The sequence below is a fragment of the Rutilus rutilus genome (genome assembly GCF_951802725.1).
Source record: "Rutilus rutilus genome assembly, chromosome: 5".
NCBI classification, from domain to species: domain Eukaryota; kingdom Metazoa; phylum Chordata; class Actinopteri; order Cypriniformes; family Leuciscidae; genus Rutilus; species Rutilus rutilus.
The window spans coordinates 31272419-31295275 of record NC_140213.1 but is presented as its reverse complement, the minus strand read 5'-3'; the positions used below and the strand labels follow the sequence as shown (position 1 = coordinate 31295275).

Here is a 22857-nt window from a genome sequence, read left to right as displayed (position 1 = left end):
GCCATTTTAGTACAGTGAACTCATTGTCATGTTCAAGAAACCAATTTGAAATGATTCAAGCTTTGTGACATGGTGCATTATCCTGCTGGAAGTAGCCATCAGAGGATGGGTACATGGTGGTCATAAAGGGATGGACATGGTCAGAAACAATGCTCAGGTAGGCCGTGGCATTTAAACGATGCCCAATTGGCACTAAGGGGCCTAAAGTGTGCCAAGAAAACATCCCCCACACCATTACACCACCACCACCAGCCTGCACAGTGGTAACAAGGCATGATGGATCCATGTTCTCATTCTGTTTACGCCAAATTCTGACTCTACCATCTGAATGTCACAAAAGAAATCGAGACTCATCAGACCAGGCAACATTTTTCCAGTCTTCAACTGTCCAATTTTGGTGAGCTCGTGCAAATTGTAGCCTCTTTTTCCTATTTGTAGTGGAGATGACTGGTACCCGGTGGGGCCTTCTGCTGTTGTAGCCCATCCGCCTCAAGGTTGTGCGTGTTGTGGCTTCACAAATGCTTTGCTGCATACCTCGGTTGTAACGAGTGGTTATTTCAGTCAAAGTTGCTCTTCTATCAGCTTGAATCAGTCGGCCCATTCTCCTCTGACCTCTAGCATCAACAAGGCATTGGTACAAGGCACAGCCCACAGGACTGCCGCATACTGGATGTTTTTCCCTTTTCACACCATTCTTTGTAAACCCTAGAAATGGTTATGCGTGAAAATCCCAGTAACTGAACAGATTGTGAAATACTCAGACCGGCCCGTCTGGCACCAACAACCATGCCACGCTCAAAATTGCTTAAATCACCTTTCTTTCCCATTCTGACATTCAGATTGTCTTGACCAGGACCACACCCCTAAATGCATTGAAGCAACTGCCATGTGATTGGTTGATTAGATAATTGCATTAATGAGAAATTAAACAGGTGTTCCTAATAATCCTTTAGGTGAGTGTATATATATATATATATATATATATATATATATATTTGCACACACATTATTTTATTTTTTATTTATTGATTTTACAAAAACAGTTAACAATTATTTCAACAGTAAACTATAATGTTTTGATGCAGAGATTTAGTGTGAAGAAAGAGATTTAGTGTGAACATTGTTGATGTTCTGTTAAAAAAAGGGCAAAATAGTATATATTTATAGTATGGGCCATCATATTGGCTATTAACATAACATAAAATTATTATTGCTTATCAGTATCAGGCAAAAAATTTAATTCATGTATTGTTTTCTCTCAGTAGATAGTGTATTCATGTGTCTGATATGGTGAGCATATGGAGTAACATGCTGTTGTTCTTGTAGCTTGCCTCAGAGTCTTTGTCATGGACTGACCGGCTGCCAGGATATTGCATCAACATATCCTCTATTCTCCTTATGGTGGGTACCTTTCCTAAAAAGAGCATGCGTCACATTAGTGTTTTTATATTGTCAAAATTCTCATTGATCTGTTTTCTCAGGTTGGGGTCACGTTCTCTGCCGTGTCCGGAGTGATTCTCTACCGCATCATTGTGTTTGCTGTTATGTCAATGAACCCTGATCACGAGGCCAAGGCTAATGTGCGTGTTACCGTGACAACCACTGCTGTCATCATCAACTTGCTGGTGGTTCTGGTGCTGGATGAGATCTACGGCGCTATAGCGGCCTGGATTACAGAGCTTGGTGTGTGTTTACATGACAAAAAGATGAAATTTGGAGAAAAACAAAATGACTTAAATTACTTAAAAAAAGAATAACACTGATGATTGTTATGAATATGATGTTAATGATGTTAACTTGCAGAGATTCCAAAGACTGAATCGACATTTGAGGAACATGTGATCTTGAAAGCTTTTTTGCTGAAGAGCATGAATTCATTTGCACCTGTCTTCTATGTGGCCTTCTTTAAGGGCAGGTAAAATGGAATCCCATTAGCATACCCACCCAAACCATTGTGACGTTGTCTCCTGTTGAGAGCTATGATAATTGGATTATTATAATGTACTTTGTTACCGTTTATCATGTCCAGTGTGTTGCAGTGTAGTTGTGCGCTTACTGTAGTACTGTGTTTATTGTATATTGTAGTGTTTGTCTCACTGTAGTGTTGTGTGTTTATACTGTATACTGTAGTGTTGTGTGTCTGTCCTGTGTACTGCATTGTTGAGAAAGTTATTTATGTTGTTTATATTGTATATATCACTTTTTTCACAAGAACATTTTTATATGAGCAAAACATTTTTAACCTAAAATCACAAACATTTTGAGAAAAAAAAGATACTCTAGAGTACTTTTCTATTTTTTTCTTCTATTTTCTAGTTTGATTTTTTTACTATATTTTCCGTGCTCTTTTACATAATTGAGTCATATGTCGTGCATTTGAATGAAAGCTTTTTTCTATAAATTATTTTTGTAAAATATTAACATATTTTATTAATAAATTTCCAGCTGCGTATTACAATGCTATAAAAACGTATTTTGTGCTGTCTGTGTGTTACATGTAGTGTTGTATGTCTAAATAGTTGTAGTTTTCGATGTAGTTTCTCACTGTGTAGTTTATGTGGCATCAGTGTCTAACTAAATTTCTGGGTTAGCTTAGTTTAATACAGTGAATATTTTACAATATCTCTCATAACTCTGGTGTGCTAATTTAGGTTTGCCGGCCGTCCTGGTGACTATGTTTATGTCTTTAAGGATTTCCGCATGGAAGAGGTAATTATTAAAACAACAATATATTTGTCTTCAGTGTTCTAGCACAATGTACTAACTATTTGCATGTATATGTGTTTTTTGCCTAGTGTTCTCCAGGTGGCTGTCTTATTGAAGTGTGTATTCAGCTGGGAATCATTATGCTGGGGAAGCAGCTTATTCAGAATAATGTGTTTGAAATTGCCATTCCGTAAGTGCACACACATACTGTATACACACGCAAAGTCTTCTCTGTTGTCTCTCTGCTAATTTTCTTTGATTCCTTAAAGTACCCCCAGTCTATTAAAGGAAGCCCCTAACTCTCTTGTTCAATTAAATTTTGATTCTCAAAACTGTTTAACATTACCAAAGCAGTGCACAGTGAGTAATGGAGGAAGTATTGGTTTTAAAATGACACCGCTGAGCTGACATTTGGCTTGACATTACAGGAAGCTGAAGAAGATGTATCGCACATATAAGGAGGAGAAAGATGGATCGGCAGATGAGGAGGACAAAGACTCTAAACGAGAGCCGCAACGCTGGGATTTGGACTATGATCTGGAGCCATATGAGGGTTTAAGCCCAGAGTACATGGAGATGGGTGAGTATCACATGCTCAAACTGAACAATTTGTTCACATGATTGCTACGTTTGGTGCATCGCTTTCATTATTCTACTTGTTTTGAATGCCGTGCATCCTAAAAATGTTTAGCAGCATGTCATAACTATGTGCTTGGTACATAACTTGAAAGCCTTATTTGGCTTTTTAATGACAGTGTTGTGGCTCAAGGTTTTACTTTATTCCCAATAGTTCTTCAAAATATAATGACACGCTCCATCACATTATTCAAGTAAAATGTGAATGCCGTTTAGTTGGCTCTGACAGTTTTTGTTTTGAGGTAAAATAACTTAAGTATAATTGTTAGTCACATCATGATGATAGTGGTACTGTCCAATCAGAATTAACGTTAGGTTTTGCACTCTGAATTGTCACATTGCTTTTAGTAGCCAGGACAACTAAGAAGCTTAGTCTAAATTTTTAAAGCAAGATCTTGCTAAAGTAATCCTGGCTCTTATTTAATTACATTTTAATTTGTTTAAAAATAGACAAGTTTACACTAAAGACTTGTTCACGCTAGACATGTGCAGGTATTTGGATATACAGCGCATCACAATAATGAACATGCACGATATTGTTATTGTGGGCACTTTAAAATACAGTGAATAATTATTTATTACAAATTATTCCGAAAAACACCGCAACGTCAAAGAGGCACGCACACTCTGATGTAAACAAGCCCAACACGGATGAGAAGCATTGGCAGAACGAGTGAAGGAGACCTAATGAAAATGCACATTCACTCTCTGACAGCAGATGGCGCTGATGGAACAACAGACATGCAGCCGTTACCCCGGTAACCCTGTAAACAAAGCAGCTGCACTACTTTCTGTTTCTGAACAGTATTTCAATGTTTTGAACAGCCATTCATATTTTTGTATTCGTTCATCACAGCACCAAATACTTAACGACTTAATAGGCTATTTATTTTTACATTTTAATCTGGAATACAACATGCCCTAGCCTAGATATTGTTTGAAAATGTTTTGATTCTTTATTGTTCAGTAACACTTTACAATAAGGCTCAATTAGTTAACATAAACTGACAATGAAAAATACTTTTAAAGCATTTATTAATCTTAGTTAATTTCAACATATAATGACACATTATTAATAACATTATTTTACTCTATTTACCTGAGGTAACATGAACTAACAATGATCAGTTGTATTTTTTTTTTACATTTACAAAGATATGTAAGGGATAATGTAGAGCGAGGCGGTTGTCATAGCGAATACAACCCCGACAGGCTGATCGGGACCCCGACGTGAAGCGGAGGGATCTTGAATCAGCCTGAAGGGGTTGTGTTCGCTATAACAACCGCCTCGCACTACATTATCCCGCTTATTACATGGCTACCCACCAAATAAATCAATAAATTGACACAAAATATTTATTTAAAGGGACACTAAGTAGGAATTTCTCCCATCTAGTGGTGAAACTGTATTTTGCATTCAAACGAATAATGCTCTCCAGCGCCTCACTTTTTCAAATGCGCGTTGCATCTACGATAGACGTTATGTACCAAAAAGCTATGACAGGATGTCTTATAATAGCACTTCGAGTTTTCCTTCGGGTGAACAGGTTTGTTATTTAAAACAAACTGAAACTTGGAACAACGAAAAAAAGAATGTTACAGTATGAATTACTGACTGTGAAAAACATTAACTATGGTAGTTGTTGTAATGCCGCCTTTATTCGTTATATTTTTGAAGTACGTGCACTGTTAGATAACATCATCATCCGTGCCTCCTCTAACGTTACTTTACTCAATAGCTGCTATTCATCAAAGAGCCTGTTTAACTTACTATGAATAGAATAGATAAATAGATATAACTATAAATGTTCTACTATCTATATAATAAAGTTCACAACCAAGCAATGAAAAATAAGCTTGTAATTAAGACCGTAACATTGACTTACCTGTCGAGAAGAAAGCAGGCAACTTCAGCATCTCTTGTTTTGAAAGCTTTCTCCTGCATTAGCTATCCCGACATTAACCCTTGTTTTTGTAATCTCCGGTCACGTTTCCTTTTACGGTCTATTTTGGACTTTTTCGATGACGAGGACTCCTTATCCTGTGACTCATATGTATGTATGAATGAACGGTGTATAAATAACCGTGCAGTGCAGCCTTTTAAACTTGCCGCGGCAGTGACAAGCGCCTCTCAACTGCTCTGCTCCTCCGCTTCTACTGGCTTCAGTCACGTGACGCTGGCTCTGAACGAAACGCGTTGGCCTAGTACTTTTTGTCCCTCTCTGCTATTATAGTTTTTCAAGATGGCGGAACTACATGGAAGCCTCCGTGGACCTACCCGTCCCATGTATATAAAGATAATAAATTCTTCGTTTACGAGGATTAGTCTGATCATTGGCATAGGTATTTGTACACCATTGAGGGCATATTTATGAATAAAAATATTGATTTGAGATAATAAAATACCTAAAAAGCTACTTATTGTCCCTTTAAAAAGGAGTTGATTGTTTTAAAAACGATTGTATTGCTTCCGCTAAAAATTTTTGTCCGTTCCGTCTCTACGGTTAGAATCCTGCGTCCATAGCAACGCTCTGTTTTTCATGGCAACGGTGTGTTATATTTCGCAGTGGTCTGTTATCAAGAAATGACAGACCGCATTCTACATTGGAATTCAACCAAGCCATGTATTAAACTGTGATAAAAACTTAAAAGCTAGTACATAATGAATAGGAAAAAAAACATATTACAAGCAATAAACAAAGAGTGCTTTCAGTATTTAAGAGTAGGCTATATCTGAACGTTTTCTATTAAAGAGATGTGTGATTTTTCTCTCTCAGCTTTACTGTTGTTTGATTATTACTGATAACATCATAGACAGCGGGATATCTAATAAGCTGCATTCACATTATGCACAGATCTCTTTTGAAATATAAAATCCTGCTGTTTAATCCCTTAAGACATAACTGGCTGTGTTTACATGCATTTTGCATCATAAAGCATTTTGAGATGCAAGTACATTTAACCACTTACACAGAGTCAGCCGCATGTGCGAGCGCTCTTCACAAAGCGCACGTGAGTATTTGAAATTGAAAGCAGCCTTCTCTCAGTGAGATTCATATTTTTAACACATATGCCCACTGCATTCCAAACGACATAAATGATGCCTTCATAGAGCATTTGTACGGAAAATACCCGCGGGCGAGACCACTACAAGCGTACTGCGCGTTTCTCACAGCACATATCCTGAAAATTTTTCAGTGAAGGTTCGATAGGTGTGTGTGTAAGGAATTGGAAGCAAGCAGAATACGGGTGTTTTAAAACACACGCAGCATCATTGCGCATCTGTGGTTAAAAACTAAGCTAAGAATCAATCCAGAATCATTGGAGAGAGAATCTTTTCTCCCACCTCTATTGTATAGTATGACCAACACTATTAAATAGATAAAAAATAAAATGTTCTTTCCTGTTGGCCAGGCCTATATGCATAGCCTGCAAAGTTGATGCTTCCTCTACAGACTGCTTCACCAAAGCTCTCGCGTGTCCCGTGACTAGAGTGTAATCGCAGCCTTAGCGGTAATTTTTTTTTAATCATATCGTGATATTATCGCAAATGCAATTAATCGTTAAGCCCTAGATAAAATGATAGCCCACAAAAAGCTTGCGATCCAAGTTGTCTGTGCGCTGATTTGCAGAAAAAAAGTATATGGAGGAGAGAATGGTTGCTTGAAGAAGCCATGCTTGCTGATGTTTTATTGCAGGTCTACTATGACTCTTGAAATTATCCCTTGCCCTGTACCTTGCTCTCTCTTTATTAGCTGTAGGTAGTTGTCAATGTAATTTCAGACAAAACACATTTCACTTCAAGACTCCGAGTCATTGAAAGGTCCAGATATTTAGCATTCTAAATGTCTCACGATCAACGACAACACATTGGCGCTCTCAGGTTGCGTCTTCGATCATACACACTACACGATTGTCACTCACGTGAATAAGCACCGATTTGCCTCCGATTTCGGATATTTGTGTGCGATTTCCACAAAACTGTCGTGAGCGAAAATCGGCAGTGAATAGCAGAGGAAGAATCCGGAACAGGTGTTCTGTCAAAGTCTGTTCCCTCTATTTCCCCTTAGGCTAGTGTTCCCTGTAATGCCACCACACAAACTGCTCATTGCACTGGTGTTTCCAAAGATAGCAATATCGTTTACTCATGGTGAGAGATGTTGTTAAAGTGACTTAGAAGTTGTTGATCCTATCCCATATGTGGACGGATCTTAACCAGTATCAGTTTGATAGATATTATAACCTCGTTGTATAAGAACCATGGGGGCAACAGAATCCGATGATGAGCAATCCAGCTGTCGAAACCTTCATGGTGAGAGATGTTGAAATGGCTTAAAAGTTGTTGCTTCTGTCCTGTATAGGGATGGATCTGCACAATATCATTCAGTCAGTCTGTTTTTTAATGCATTGGTCTGAACAGACAATTTGCATATAAAAACCGGACCCATTTGTGTTGGTGTGAACAGGCCTAAAGCTTTGTGATATCCAAGGAATGATCATGGTGAATGGGAGACCACAGACTCAACTTGATTGAGGGAAACAATAAAACAGCATCAGGTTGATAAGATCCATGAAAGATGTAAATAAATGTAAATCAGATTAGCCCTGTAGTAGATCAGTCATATTGCTTAGCAGTTCTGTGTGTCAATGACTACTTTAAAGGGGTCATGAACTGCATTGTTTTATTGTTTTTTCACGAGTTTGTTTGCCCATATAATCTTTAAGCTAATAAGGTTATAATCATTTTTATTTGTAACGCACTTTATATTTAAGAAAAATCCCAAAGTGCTACAATTTAAAAATAACCAACCAAAATTAAAAATCAACCAAAACTCTTCTGAAAAGGTGAGTTTTTAAGACCGGATTTAAAAGCATCCACATGTGTCCTCAGGTGGACAGGGAGAGCATTCCAGAGACTGGGAGTAAACAGAAATAGTATAGTACCGATCTCCCATAGTACGGAGCTTAGTCCTGGAGGGTTTCAGGAGATATGATGAAACAGAACTGAGGGAATGTGTTGAAGTTTGTGGGATGAGGAATTCCTTGAGGTAAGGGGGGGCGTCACCATAAATGCACTGGTGTGTGAGGAGGGAGACTTTGTACTCAATCCTGAGTGAGACAGGAAGCCAGTAGAGTGATTTGAGGATGGGGGTGATATGGTCATCTTACTGCAGCTTCTGAAGGCTTTTGTCAGGGATCCCGATGAGGAGCGCATTGCAGTAGTCCAGTCTGGAGGAGGAGACAAAGGTGTGGACAAGCTTTTCCACATCTGCAAGAGTAAGCATAGGACGGAGTTTGGCAATATTCTTAAGGTGGAAGAAGGAGGTCTTAAACAGATGTTTGATGTGAGCATTTTAACACCCAGGTTGTTGACTGATGTTGAAAGTGGAATATGGCCAGAGAAAATAATGCTAGTGATGTCTGATGTCTGGACCTGATGAGGGGTACTCCTAGAATAGCTTCTGTCTTTGAGCTGTTTAACTGCAGGAAATTTAGCTTCATCCACGCCTTTATTTCCGACAGGCAGGTGGTCAGAGTGGATGATGACAGTGCTGCAGAGGGGGTTGAATTTGTCCCGAGATAGAGTTTAGAGTTAAGCGTATTTGGCTTGCTGTCCGCAGTGGAGGGGCTCGAGGATGCAGCTTCAACTCGAGCTTAGATATACCCCGCAGTGGGAGTACTAATGCTTGGATGATGAGTATAGTAGCAAGATGCCTAAATTACGTTGGTGAAGTTGGGAAGGTGGAGGGATGCCAAAACAGCTTATGCCAGCCAGAGCAAGGTGAGCAGCTGCTTATATGCTTTGGCAGTTAATTTGATTAGATGGGTTCACTGCTCCCGAAATTACATTATGAACTTCACATAATGTTTCTTGGGGTGCACTCATAATGTTAGTATGATTTTTTAATTGTCATCATTTAGAAATAAAGGGCATTTTTCCTACCCTGATTTGATCCCTCTGATTTGAATGCTCTGTTTGAAGGGGCGTGTCTGCTGTGAGACTTGCTGTAAACGCCCACTGCTGTGATTGGCTAACATCTTTGCATATGAAATAGCTAGTATTATATGCATTACACTTTCTTTGATCGCTTTCTATATATAATTTAATCACAGTTTAAATAACTGATTATTTTCATCCTACTAGAGAAATTATGTGAATTTGACCGTTTAGGTTTGATTTACTGACACATAGACAAAGAACATCTGATTGTACATGAATCATTACATATCAGAAATCACTGCTCACAGATCAGGAATTAGAATTAACACTGTTACTTACACTCACCTAAAGGATTATTAGGAACACCATACTAATACTGTGTTTGACCCCCTTTCGCCTTCAGAACTGCCTTAATTCTACGTGGCATTGATTCAAGGTGATGAAAGCATTCTTTAGAAATGTTGGCCCATATTGATAGGATAGCATCTTGCAGTTGATGGAGATTTGTGGGATGCACATCCAGGGCACGAAGCTCCCGTTCCACCACATCCCAAAGATGCTCTATTGGGTTGAGATCTGGTGACTGTGGGGGCCATTTTAGTACAGTAAGCTCATTGTCATGTTCAAGAAACCAATTTGAAATGATTCGAGCTTTGTGACATGGTGCATTATCCTGCTGGAAGTAGCCATCAGAGGATGGGTACATGGTGGTCATAAAGGGATGGACATGGTCAGAAACAATGCTCAGGTAGGCCGTGGCATTTAAACGATGCCCAATTGGCACTAAGGGGCCTAAAGTGTGCCAAGAAAACATCCCCCACACCATTACACCACCACCACCAGCCTGCACAGTGGTAACAAGGCATGATGGATCCATGTTCTCATTCTGTTTACGCCAAATTCTGACTCCGAGAAATCGAGACTCATCAGACCAGGCAACATTTTTCCAGTCTTCAACTGTCCAATTTTGGTGAGCTTGTGCAAATTGTAGCCTCTTTTTCCTATTTGTAGTGGAGATGAGTGGTACCCGGTGGGGTCTTCTGCTGTTGTAGCCCATCCGCCTCAAGGTTGTGCGTGTTGTGGCTTCACAAATGCTTTGCTGCATACCTCGGTTGTAACGAGTGGTTATTTCAGTCAAAGTTGCTCTTCTATCAGCTTGAATCAGTCGGCCCATTCTCCTCTGACCTCTAGCATCAACAAGGCATTTTCGCCCACAGGACTGCCGCATACTGGATGTTTTTCCCTTTTCACACCATTCTTTGTAAACCCTAGAAATGGTTGTGCGTGAAAATCCCAGTAACTGAGCAGATTGTGAAATACTCAGACCGGCCCGTCTGGCACCAACAACCATGCCACGCTCAAAATTGCTTAAATCACCTTTCTTTCCCATTCTGACATTCAGTTTGGAGTTCAGGAGATTGTCTTGACCAGGACCACACCCCTAAATGCATTGAAGCAACTGCCATGTGATTGGTTGATTAGATAATTGCATTAATGAGAAATTGAACAGGTGTTCCTAATAATCCTTTAGGTGAATGTACATGTTGTCGCATTACTGTCGAGTCCATATTGTAAAAGTCTGTTTGCAAAGCCTGGACCGAAATTGCGACTGATTTACCAAAGAATCCACTGCGAAATGTACCAAATACAAATAAATTATGCTCAACTGAGACATTCACATTGTTAAAAAAGAAATAACCACTTTCCTAGCATTAGGATCCTTTGGAAGGTAATGGTGTATTTAGTCCAGTGATCCAACATGTCAGTGGGCGGGTCCAAAGTTGCAGTGATGAAGTAGGCGTTGATCCTCTTCTGCAGAGGCAGTCTTTCAACAAGACAGGCACATTCCACAATGAGTCGTTCGCTGGGCTTGGTTACAATAAAAGCTGTTTTTGGATTAACAAGGAAGTTTTCAGCTCTGAAACTTGCAGGAAATTCTCAAAGTACGATGCCCTCTTATGTGTCAAAAGCACAAGGAAAATGGTTCTTATACAGCGAGGTTCTAATATCTATCAAACTGATACTGGTTAAGATCCATCCACATATGGGATAGGATCAACAACATTTAAGTCACTTTAACAACATCTCTCACCATTGATTTCTCAGTTCATGACCCTTTTAAGCATTGTACGCAGTGAAGACTGCCACTTAATTGGTGTTGTCACGATATAAAGTTTGGCATAGTCAGTGTGCCTGCAGGGAGTGGAAGCATAGCCCTGCTGTCGCATGTCGACACAACTCAGGAAATGCGACTCTTATTAAAACACTGTCTTAAAGTACTGGTACTAGTAAAATAAAATTGTACTGTTTTTAAAAGCAGAGTATCACGATACCTTTGTAGTGCTGGTATATCTGGCAACACTACATTTCCTTTGCTTTACTTTCTGTCAAAACGTCTAAGTCACTTTGGAAAAAAAAAGACAAGTAAATTCATTTAAATATAAATGCATCAAGAAAGAAATGACTCCAGGCTGTACCAGAAAATCTGTCAGTGGTCGGTAACCTTTTGTAACAGAGAGAGCAAATATTACATGTATTATTTTATTTAGTTGTGTATTGTGAAATCCCACCCATCTGCAAGGCAAGATAAGTTAGTAATCCTTGCAGTAATTCTTCACTGTAGTCACACAGCTGTATGGGAAGCCATAGTGGCACAGTGATTAACAAGAAATATCAAAAATATCAAAATGTATGCCAACACCTGCTCTGTACTTAATATTATTAGTTTATTAAAATAGATTTAGCGATGGTGTTTAAAGATGCCTGTAATGAATCCGGTTTGATTAAGGACATGGATCACTGATGTATGTGTTTGTTTGTCTGCAGTTATTCAATATGGATTTGTCACACTCTTTGTGGCCTCCTTCCCGCTGGCACCAGTCTTCGCTCTGCTTAATAACGTCATTGAAATCCGACTAGATGCGGCAAAATTCGTCACTGAAATACGCCGACCGGATGCAGTCAGTGCTAAAGAGATTGGTATGAAATATAGCAGCAAATATGGACAGACTTACTCATGGTTACACTTAACATGACTGTTATTCATTCTAGTTCACACTGTTGCATATTTATCTTTCTTTTCACAGGCATATGGTACAACATCTTGAGTGGAATCAGCAAGTTTGCTGTCATTACTAATGTGAGTGTTAAGACAGAGATTGTGACTTATGATGAAAAATATATATATTTAGTTGCTGGTGGTTGTTAGTATGATTTATCTCATTGCATGCAGATATTTGACTGTTTTTTTCCTCTTTCTATCTTTATTCCCTCAAGGCATTTGTGATCTCCTTTACATCGGAGTTCATTCCTCGGATGGTGTATCAGTATTTGTACAGTGAGACAGGCACCATGCATGGTTTTACCAACCACACACTGGCTTATTTCAACACAAGCAACTTTAAACCTGGTACTGCCCCACATGACACTGATTTTGACAGACAACTCCGTATTTGCAGGTACACACAACACGCATGCATACACATACTCATGTGAACTCTACTCGCCTACATACCTGATATCATTCTCTCTCCTCGAACAATTCCTCATCTTCATAGGTACAAAGACTATCGAGATCCACCCTGGTCTCCCGAGTCTTACCAGCTTTCTAAACAGTACTGGTCTGTGCTCGCTGCACGCCTGGCTTTTGTTATTTTTTTTCAGGTCAGTTTTTGTTACTGCTTTTCTTGTTGTTCAAGGAACATTGTGGGTTAAATACAACTTAAGCTCTATGTACCTGTCTGTGTAAATAAATAATTTAGTCTGTGCAACATTTTTCAACAAATGTCATGGTCAGTGATGGGAATAATGGCGTTATAAATAAACTGCGTTACTAACGGCATTCTTTTGCAGTAACGAGTAATCAAATGAATTACTGTTTCCCCTGTTACAACGCCATTACCGTTACTGACAATGAAATGCGGCATTACTATAATTGAGCTCACTGAAGAGCGCTCGACAGTGCGTGAGAGAGACCGAGTGTGTCCGAGCATAATATAGTTTGTTTATAAATAAGTGACACATTTTAGCATTAGGATAATCTCTGTAGCCTGTATTTGTATTTGTATCATCTGCAACGTTTTAATTAGTTTACATGGTTATGAAATAAAACTCCAAAATAACCTGCAGGGAACTGGTTGTCGAACGAACATCGTTGTGACCGGTTGTGAACACGTGCGGCAAAAACACGACTAGAATTTGGCTGAAATAACCTCTGATGATGACATTCTCTGTAGGTTATAAAAATAAACCCCAAAAATATTATATTTTATTATTATTATTTATGTTGGTACATGGTTCAGTATTATATTGAAAGCACTTTTTGTTAAACTGTTTACTTTTGTGAGGAAGAAAATACTTCAAGTAAGCTATACAGTATGACTACCAGTTGTAAAGGTGTGTGAGTTTTATCATTTTAATTTGCACTACAAAGAGTGTACCGGTATGTAAATTTTTTATTACTATTTATTTATTTTTGGTACATTTGTTAAGAAGCATAATTTATTTTTAGACTTATTTGTTGGCCAGTTGTGGTCTGTGCAATAAATATTAAAAGTTCCAAACCATCTATTGCAGGGGTCTCCAACCTTTTTTTCATTTGAGAGCTACTTTTTAAAATGAAAGTGGCCGAGAGCTACTCATGTAATACAATACTTAAATCTCTTAAATAATGTCTCATAACTCTCATATTAACAACTATCCAAACTGTTTTAGACCTAAAATAGTTTTTGTAGGCCTATATATGTCACCCTTAAATGTCAGAGAAAAGAACAGAATCAGAGATAAAAATAAAAAAAGTAGGCCTATAGAAAATTGTACTTTGCATATTATACTGTAAAAACACATAATTATAGTTGATTTTATAGTGCATGATAACTAGAGATGAAATGGCATGAAAATTGTATTTTATAGTGACCAAAATGATCATGGTTATCACAGAATCCTGTTCAAAAAGTACTAATACAACACAATTAAATCAATTCACCAAGTTTTATGTCGAAAACCAGCAAATAACAAATAAAATTAACATCAATATGTACTTTTTGTTTACATAAACATTAAAATAATGGCCAGATTTTAAAAGAGTGTCTTGCAACATGTTATCTACTAACATGTAAAAGTTCAAATAAAGTTTTGACAAAAAAGGTTTTATAAAAAGATAAACCTCACATATTTCAGTCTTTAAATCATTTTTTATTTAAAAAAAATGAGTCAAAAAAAGACAAATTACTGACATTTTCAATGCACATGAGCTTATCTTTTATTATTAATAGTAAAATTCGGTCCGATTTTCCCGTGGCGTCTGTCGTTGCTATGCACTGCGCTCTCCACAACGACAAAGAGAAGTTTTAATAGCTAATGGATTTCCACCACCGAAAAAAGCTTGCAGTAGCTCTGCTACAATATTTATTTACGGAGTTTGGGTGCACCCCCATCCTTCATGTTGACTCGCTGCGCCTGGAAAAAATGAGCGCGTTGCTTCAATTATTTGAAATAACGAACTTGAGCGCGCAAAAGACGCGATATGTGAACGGCCCTTGGCGAACTACCTGCAATCAGGCCACGAGCTACTGGTAGCTCGCGAGCGACGTGTTGGAGACCCCTGATCTATTGTGTTTAGTTGTTTCACTATAGTAATGATAATATTTTAATATTTAAGTTAATAGGTGTCTCTCACAATGTCCCACAGCAACATTAAAATACTGTAGATTAGTCTACAGTGTTTTATAATAATTATGTGTTCTATTTAGTGTCCATTTCATTCATTTAACATTTTTAAGATTGGGGGTATCAACAATTTTTTTTTAAAGTAACGCAATAGTTACTTTCCCTGGTAATTAGTTACTTTTGTAATGATGTAACTCAGTTACTAACTCGGTTACTTTTTGTGAGAAGTAACTAGTAACTATAAGTAGTTTTTTAAAGTAACTTACCCAACACCAGTCATGGCCATGTCATCCCAATATCTTTTACATCTTTTACAACGATAGCAGGAAGACTCGTGATGTAATATCCCTAAAGCTTTTGTTCATATGTCCATATAATCTTTGCATGATGAAAGTAAACAGATTTAGCTTTCTGTTCAGAATGAGGGGGCTCAAGCTGTCTTATTTCCCCCGTTTGAAGTACTGGTAGAAGATTAAAATAGAGCTGAAATGTTATAAATAAAGGTGGAGGTGACGGGAGGGAGGGGAAGAACTGTGACCTAACTAACAAAAGCAGCAGTGGCCTATTTACCCCTGATTGACAGATGGACTTGATTACTTTAGAATTCCATATGCACATGCAGAAAATACCAGCAAATAGTATTTATCAAAATAATGCTTAAGCTGAACTCTCCATATTTATTTTCAAAACCCAACTTACCCCATATAGGCAGTGTTACCTTTTACAGTTTTTCTTTGTCGTTGTTATTGTCTTATGATAAAAATGTCCATTAAATTAAAGTATTAGTCCATCTTCTAGTTTTTATTTGACAAAAATGGCATATGATTTTTGTTAATGACTAGAATTTTCTGATAATAATATGCAAAATAACAAAAATGTGTCAAACTGTAAAAGACCAAACTTTGACCAAATGTAAAAAAAAAAAAAATGTATAAACATTTATTAATTACTTTGTTAAACATAAGTATTATCAACATAAAATATATCATGAAAACCTCCATGTTCTAATTAAATTTAGTCATTGTGAATCTTTTTTGTTTGATCTTTATTATTTTGACAAAAAGAAAAACTCTGTTAACAACTTTTCACTGACAAGAATGAAGTCGGCCCACTGTAAGTCTGTTGAACTTGCAAAGTCTAATGTTCTTAGACCATTAGACTTTCTCTGTAACCGAGAAACAAATCAAAATTACTTAGAGCTTAAATTGTATTTAACACAATATTCCTAAAATAGTAGACTGGATGTTTGATTCTGTATGTTGCTGTATTGTAGAACTTGGCCATGTTCCTCAGTATGCTGGTGGCATGGTTGGTCCCAGACGTGCCCCGTTCTCTGAAGGAGCAGCTGAAGAGAGAGAAAACACTCCTGATGGATCTTCTGCTCTCCGAGGAGACAGACAAGCAATGCACTCAGTCACACCCACTGACGACTGCTAACATTGATGTAGCCATTAAGGTTTTAGAGGAAGGATCACAGGAGGAGCTGCCTGTCTGCAGTGGGGTAATGCTAAGCCAGTCAGATGAAGAGCTGAAAGAACTTCGGGTGACCAACGAAGAGGAGGGAGAGCTTGAGGAAAAATCAGAAGAGGAACCCATAGCATCCACCAGTGATCTACCTGATGATAAACTTCAACGTTCAACCTGTGAAAGTCTCAATTCAACTTCAGAGTCCCTGTCTAAGATAGCCTGTCATGATGAATCGCCCACCACACCATCAGCATGTTCAAACCAGTCCGTTCAATCAATCAAAACCAGCTCACTATCACGGCACTGGGACTTTGACTCGAATGGACCTCCACCTCGAGACCCAAGTTGCAAGGCTAAGAGCCGTTGCCGAACACTTCCACCAAGGCCTGGAGGTCCTGAAGCTGAAGAGCGTGCAACCAGACCCAGCCACTCCTCCACATTCACACACCTCGACCAGAAAGTTCCTCCATCTCCTATAGAACTCTCCTGGAACGTCCCAAGAGCTCTGTCTACAACCAAGCCCCCTGGAAGCCAAACATCTGTCTCTGATTCACTGAATTTAGAGCTCACGTCCAGCCCTTCGATAGCACTTCCTCGCCCACCGTCCAAACCAGAGCTTGCTAGCGGCCTTTCAACACTCTTGCCACGTCCTCCCTCGAAACCAGAGCTCGTGGGCAGCCAGTCAACAGGACTACCGCGGCCTCCCTCCAAACCCGAGCTAACAGGAAGCTCAATGAAAGGGCTTCCCCCTCATGATCCAGGCTCGAAAGTTAAGGGCCGATGCCAGACTCTTCCTCTGAAGTATAGAGGCTCAGAGACTCCAGGGGAGACGTCAACCAGACCTAGCCATTCCACCACCTTCACAAACCTCAGTCAACAGATCCCACCTTCAGCCAGTGATCTCAAACGTAACTCTCCCGTATGAGTGTGACAAGCCGAAGTGGAGAAACACTCCACCTCTTTAGCACCTTGCATCCGATCAGTGCCAGGCAACCCATGCCATCAACAACTCATCTTTGACTCTCATTGATGACTGAACGAGCATCTTCGGTAGCTCTGGATGTAGATCAATTGTTGATGGCTTGGCGGAGGTTCACTTGGTTGCTAACAAGATGTACTACTCCGGTTTATTGACAAATGGAACTCCTTTTGCACAGAAACATCAACTCATTATTGGTGGACCTAGTGCAGCCAATCCGGCTTGTGCGTTCTGGATATTCTGCTATTCTTCTAGAGCCATTTGACATGGCTTGATGACTCTTAAACATTGTCTTATACTGTGACTTGCCATTCTCTCTTTCACATATAAACACTTGTACAGACATATACACACACACACACACACACTTCAAATCTCATCCAAATCTTCAACCAGAACTGGTGAGAAGAGAGAGAGGATTAGGAATATGGGCCAAAGGGCTTTGCAGTCCATACTGATTTGTTACTCAGCAAGTGGAACTTTCATTTCATGGTGTTTTTAACATGTACTTAACCAGAATAATAACTAAATGTGAACTTCTTAGCATAATACTTCAGCTTCAAAATGAGCCAACTTGTTTGTGGAATTGTCTTTTTGTCTTTGGTGGCAACATCTGTAGTGTCTCATCCATATGACAAGTTAGCATGTAGCTTGGCGGTTAGCATGCTCATGACATGATAAAAAAATGTGATGTTGTAATGGATTCATAAGACTTGCAAAGCCAATTACAATGTACATTGCAAATACACTGTAGTGTTCTACATAAATCCCATTTAAGCACTATGCTAGTACAGCTAAAGCTAATGTAAAGCATGCTATATACACTGTGAAGAGGTTTTCAGGCATTTAGACCCAATAATCACTTTTAAATCATTAAATGAATGCACACTGGCCACATGCACACTGCCAAGTTTTTAAAGTGTCACCTGCATTTTTTTCGGGAATGAATTAAGTTATCATTGCATTTGTGTACAGAATGCCGGTGTCAATCCTACTACACAAAACAAGCAATAGTTGATGTCTCACAGCTGTGACCAAATAGTTTAGCCTGTTTGGTGTTTTCTATTTTCCACAAAATAATATTAGCATCTGGTAATTTTTAATACATTATTAGTTGTCACTAATAACCAAACTCTATACAGAATAGGATTAAAAGATTAGTTCACCCAGAATGAAAATTATGTCATCATTACTCACCCTGATGTTGCTCCAACCAATATTTTCTTTCATCCCTGGAACACAAAATAAAAAGTTCTGTTGATTGATATAATGAAAGTGAATGGTTAACCTATTTATACTTTATAAAATCTAAAAAGTACCAAAAGCAACATAAAGTAGTCCAATGTATGCTGAAGTCATTGAACAGCTTGAATGTCAAACAAACTAAAATTTTGGGGTGCACTATTAGAACAACTGGAGTGACAACTGTATTTAGCTGCAGTGTGGGCTTGGCCACTGTGTATTAAAATCTGTGTTGAGTGGCAGGTGTGTATGATATGCGTTGTGCTACCAGGGATCCATTAGCTAAGAACAGTTACAAACCAGCATTCACATAGAACATTCATGTCCATGTTACAGTATTTCTAGAAATATTGATAAACTTTGAAATATTTTGATATTATAATGAAAAATAATACTGTTCATAATAAAAAGTGGAAAGGAAGTTTGTTTTTTTGTTTGTTATTTTTTTTATTTACCATCTCAAAGCTAGAGATTACTGGAGCCTCCAAAAAACTGGCACTGGAAAAAAAAATACACACAAAAATGGAAAAATAAATTAATGCCAATTAATGTTTGATCACAAATATTTTTTTGTTAAAATGTGTTTAATATGGGTAAAAAAATGTATAAGTATTATAATATAATATTGACGAAACAGATTTGGCAAACACTTTTGTAGGCTACCTATTAACAGCGTGTTTTGCAGCGGTGAGAAATGTAGCCAATCACAGACATGTTTGTTGATCTCTTGAACGCAATGGCCAATCAGAGGTGTTTAAGTTAGAATCGACTCACCACTCCAAACGCCGGAGTTTTTCTGGGGCCAAATTGTTCAATGTAATTCCAGCGCACAACGTTTTGCCACGGTTTCCAGGTCGAACAACATGTTTCACGAGTTCACACTTACATATAATTTGAAGGGGTAAAGTTTAATGCGTATTTGGCGTGCTGTCCGGAGGGAGGGCTCCGAGCTCGGAGTTCGGCCCGAACCCAGAGTACTCCCCCCGTATGTAAGTGTTTAGGACTAGAAGCGTGGAGAAGGGGTGGTGGAGGGATGCTGCAAAAACTGTCAATGAAATGAGGTGAGACTGCTGAGTATATATACACACCTCTTACCATTAATTGCTGAGTGCTCTCCACCTGTGTTAATTATCTGAACGTGCTCCTCCCGAACCTTGTTAATAAAACATAATTTCCTGGAAACGGTGTGCAACGGGGTTTGGCCATGTCCCAAATGGAACCCTAAGCACTCGCGGTCTTCCTCTGAGTCCGCACTTTCGTGACATAATGCCGCTTTGACTGTCGGGAAGAAGTCTGCTGCGGAGCCCGCATCAGCCTATTTTTTACAGTCTATGGCATCAGCGCGGGCTCAGCAAAAGTGCGCATCAAGGGCACAAATCGACCACATGGGGGCGCTCGCGAGCACCCTTCTGAGATCTAAAAATGAGAAATTGGACACACTGCGGTCTCACGGACTTAACGGACATGCGCACGCGGCAGCCATTGTAAGTCCACAAGACCGAAAGTGCACATGAAGTGTGCCATTTGGGACAGGGCCACTGACACGTTTTTTTGGTGGGTGTGTCAAAAATAAACCACACGGCATTAAAGAGACAGCTCGCACAATGGGCCCAAGAAAAGTCGTTTACATACACTCACCTAAAGGATTATTAGGAACACCTGTTCAATTTCTCATTAATGCAATTATCTAATCAACCAATCACATGGCAGTTGCTTCAATGCATTTAGGGGTGTGGTCCTGGTCAAGACAATCTGAATGTCAGAATGGGAAAGAAAGGTGATTTAAGCAATTTTGAGCGTGGCATGGTTGTTGGTGCCAGACGGGCCGGTCTGAGTATTTCACAATATGCTCAGTTACTGGGATTTTCACACACAACCATTTCTAGGGTTTACAAAGAATGGTGTGAAAAGGGAAAAACATCCAGTATGCGGCAGTCCTGTGGGCGAAAATGCCTTGTTGATGCTAGAGGTCAGAGGAGAATGGGCCGACTGATTCAAGCTGATAGAAGAGCAACTTTGACTGAAATAACCACTCGTTACAACCGAGGTATGCAGCAAAGCATTTGTGAAGCCACAACACGCACAACCTTGAGGCGGATGGGCTACAACAGCAGAAGACCCCACCGGGTACCACTCATCTCCACTACAAATAGGAAAAAAAGGCTACAATTTGCACGAGCTCACCAAAATTGGACTGTTGAAGACTGGAAAAATGTTGCCTGGTCTGATGAGTCTCGATTTCTGTTGAGACATTCAGATGGTAGAGTCAGAATTTGGCGTAAACAGAATGAGAACATGGATCCATCATGCCTTGTTACCACTGTGCAGGCTGGTGGTGGTGGTGTAATGGTGTGGGGGATGTTTTCTTGGCACACTTTAGGCCCCTTAGTGCCAATTGGGCATCGTTTAAATGCCACGGCCTACCTAAGCATTGTTTCTGACCATGTCCATCCCTTTATGACCACCATGTACCCATCCTCTGATGGCTATTTCCAGCAGGATAATGCACCATGTCACAAAGCTTGAATCATTTCAAATTGGTTTCTTGAACATGACAATGAGTTCACTGTACTAAAATGGCCCCCACAGTCACCAGATCTCAACCCAATAGAGCATCTTTGGGATGTGGTGGAACGGGAGCTTCGTGCCCTGGATGTGCATCCCACAAATCTCCATCAACTGCAAGATGCTATCCTATCAATATGGGCCAACATTTCTAAAGAATGCTTTCAGCACCTTGTTGAATCAATGCCACGTAGAATTAAGGCAGTTCTGAAGGCGAAAGGGGGTCAAACACAGTATTAGTATGGTGTTCCTAATAATCCTTTAGGTGAGTGTATGTGTACGCTGCGGCTCGGTGTACGCAACAATTGAAGATATTAGAAGACATGTTTGTCTAAGAGTTTTAGAGTAAAAAAATATTGCATATCAACAGTGATCAGCAATAATGATAAGCCTAATATTCACCATAAAAATAATAAGGTGATAGACCATAACACAGTCTCGGAGGTAAGAAGTGGATTATCCTTCACCTGAAATGTTTGTCTTTTCATCCTGAAATGCGAGGCAAATGTTGGATCACAATAATTAGGAACCTTTTCCACAAATCCCTTCACTTGACTGGGATGTTCTCTTTTATTCTGGACGGCAAGGGCAGTGACTGTAACATCGACTGTATTTTGCAGTATGCTATTAAACACGTACCGATTTCATCAGGCTCCGAAAATTCTTCAAAAAGAACACAAAGAATGGCCTTCTCAGCTGCCATATAGTTTAACAATAACACGATGTAAGATATGCATTATGCAGTGCGTGTAACGTATTTTGTTGATTTTAATGGAACGTTGTGAGATCGCGAACTGAGACGAGTGAGTACTCTTTCGCGCTTTCGAGGCTATAGCTGTAATCTATTGAATATACAAGTATTATTTTTTTATGCTGCTAATTGAGTGGACCGATGGCAAATTACACGCTGAACGTTTTGGAAATATATACAGCCCATAATGCTGTAGTTACGGCATCTACCATCTAACTTGATCATGCTTACCAACACCTTGACCCCTGTGTTGTATACGGTTTGTATACTGACTGACCATCTAAATGCTGTATTGTTGACCACCACTAGATGGAGACAGTAGTGAGGGCTGGACACCAGTGAGAAAGGACCAGGATATCCAGTCAGTCACGCTCTGATTAGTAAACACAGGTGGAGCCAGTGATTCATACACCTTTGCAATATTACAGTGAGAAAAGGTTTCTTCTGTACTGCATTACATTACCACATACAGGACTTTTCCTCTAAAAATCTTAAGGAAATGTCTAAAAGGAACCAATCCTAAAGGATCCAACAGAAGTGGTCCAGTGAAACAAGCTCTGATTTTAAAAGTTCAGTTTTATTCTTATGATACATATTAAAAAGCATTGTGGTATAATGTCCTTTTCACAAGACGTAAAATAAATCTCTGATGTCCCCAGAGTGTGTATGTGAAGGATAGGATATTAAAATTAATTTAAATAAAACTGGGATTTCCTTTATAAGAGTGTGTATGTGAAGTTTCAGCTCAAAATACCCCAGAGATATTTTTATACAGCATGTTACAGTTGACACTTTTTGAGGGTGAGAAAAAAACACCTCGTTTTGTGTCTGTTATTTAAATATTGGGATTAGTGATGTCACTAACCCGGGAGGAATGTCGTGTAGTCCCTACCAGCCGTTTGT

At 39.1% G+C, this 22857-nt stretch overlaps 1 protein-coding gene across 2 annotated transcripts in view; it reads left to right on the top strand.

Moving 5' to 3' along the window:
• Window positions 1-18469, top strand: part of ano2a (anoctamin 2a) — a 37940-nt gene extending 19471 nt beyond the window's left edge. For both annotated transcript variants that reach the window (XM_084409195.1, XM_084409194.1), the window contains 11 exons: window positions 1327-1401; window positions 1482-1683; window positions 1804-1915; window positions 2652-2709; window positions 2796-2896; window positions 3135-3286; window positions 12110-12262; window positions 12370-12422; window positions 12560-12741; window positions 12841-12946; window positions 16224-18469. In XM_084409195.1, the coding sequence (XP_084265321.1) occupies window positions 1327-1401; window positions 1482-1683; window positions 1804-1915; window positions 2652-2709; window positions 2796-2896; window positions 3135-3286; window positions 12110-12262; window positions 12370-12422; window positions 12560-12741; window positions 12841-12946; window positions 16224-17342 (2313 nt within the window). In that variant the 3' untranslated portion in view covers window positions 17343-18469. The remainder of the gene's footprint in view (window positions 1-1326; window positions 1402-1481; window positions 1684-1803; window positions 1916-2651; window positions 2710-2795; window positions 2897-3134; window positions 3287-12109; window positions 12263-12369; window positions 12423-12559; window positions 12742-12840; window positions 12947-16223) is intronic.
• The last annotated feature ends 4388 nt before the right edge of the window (window positions 18470-22857 follow it).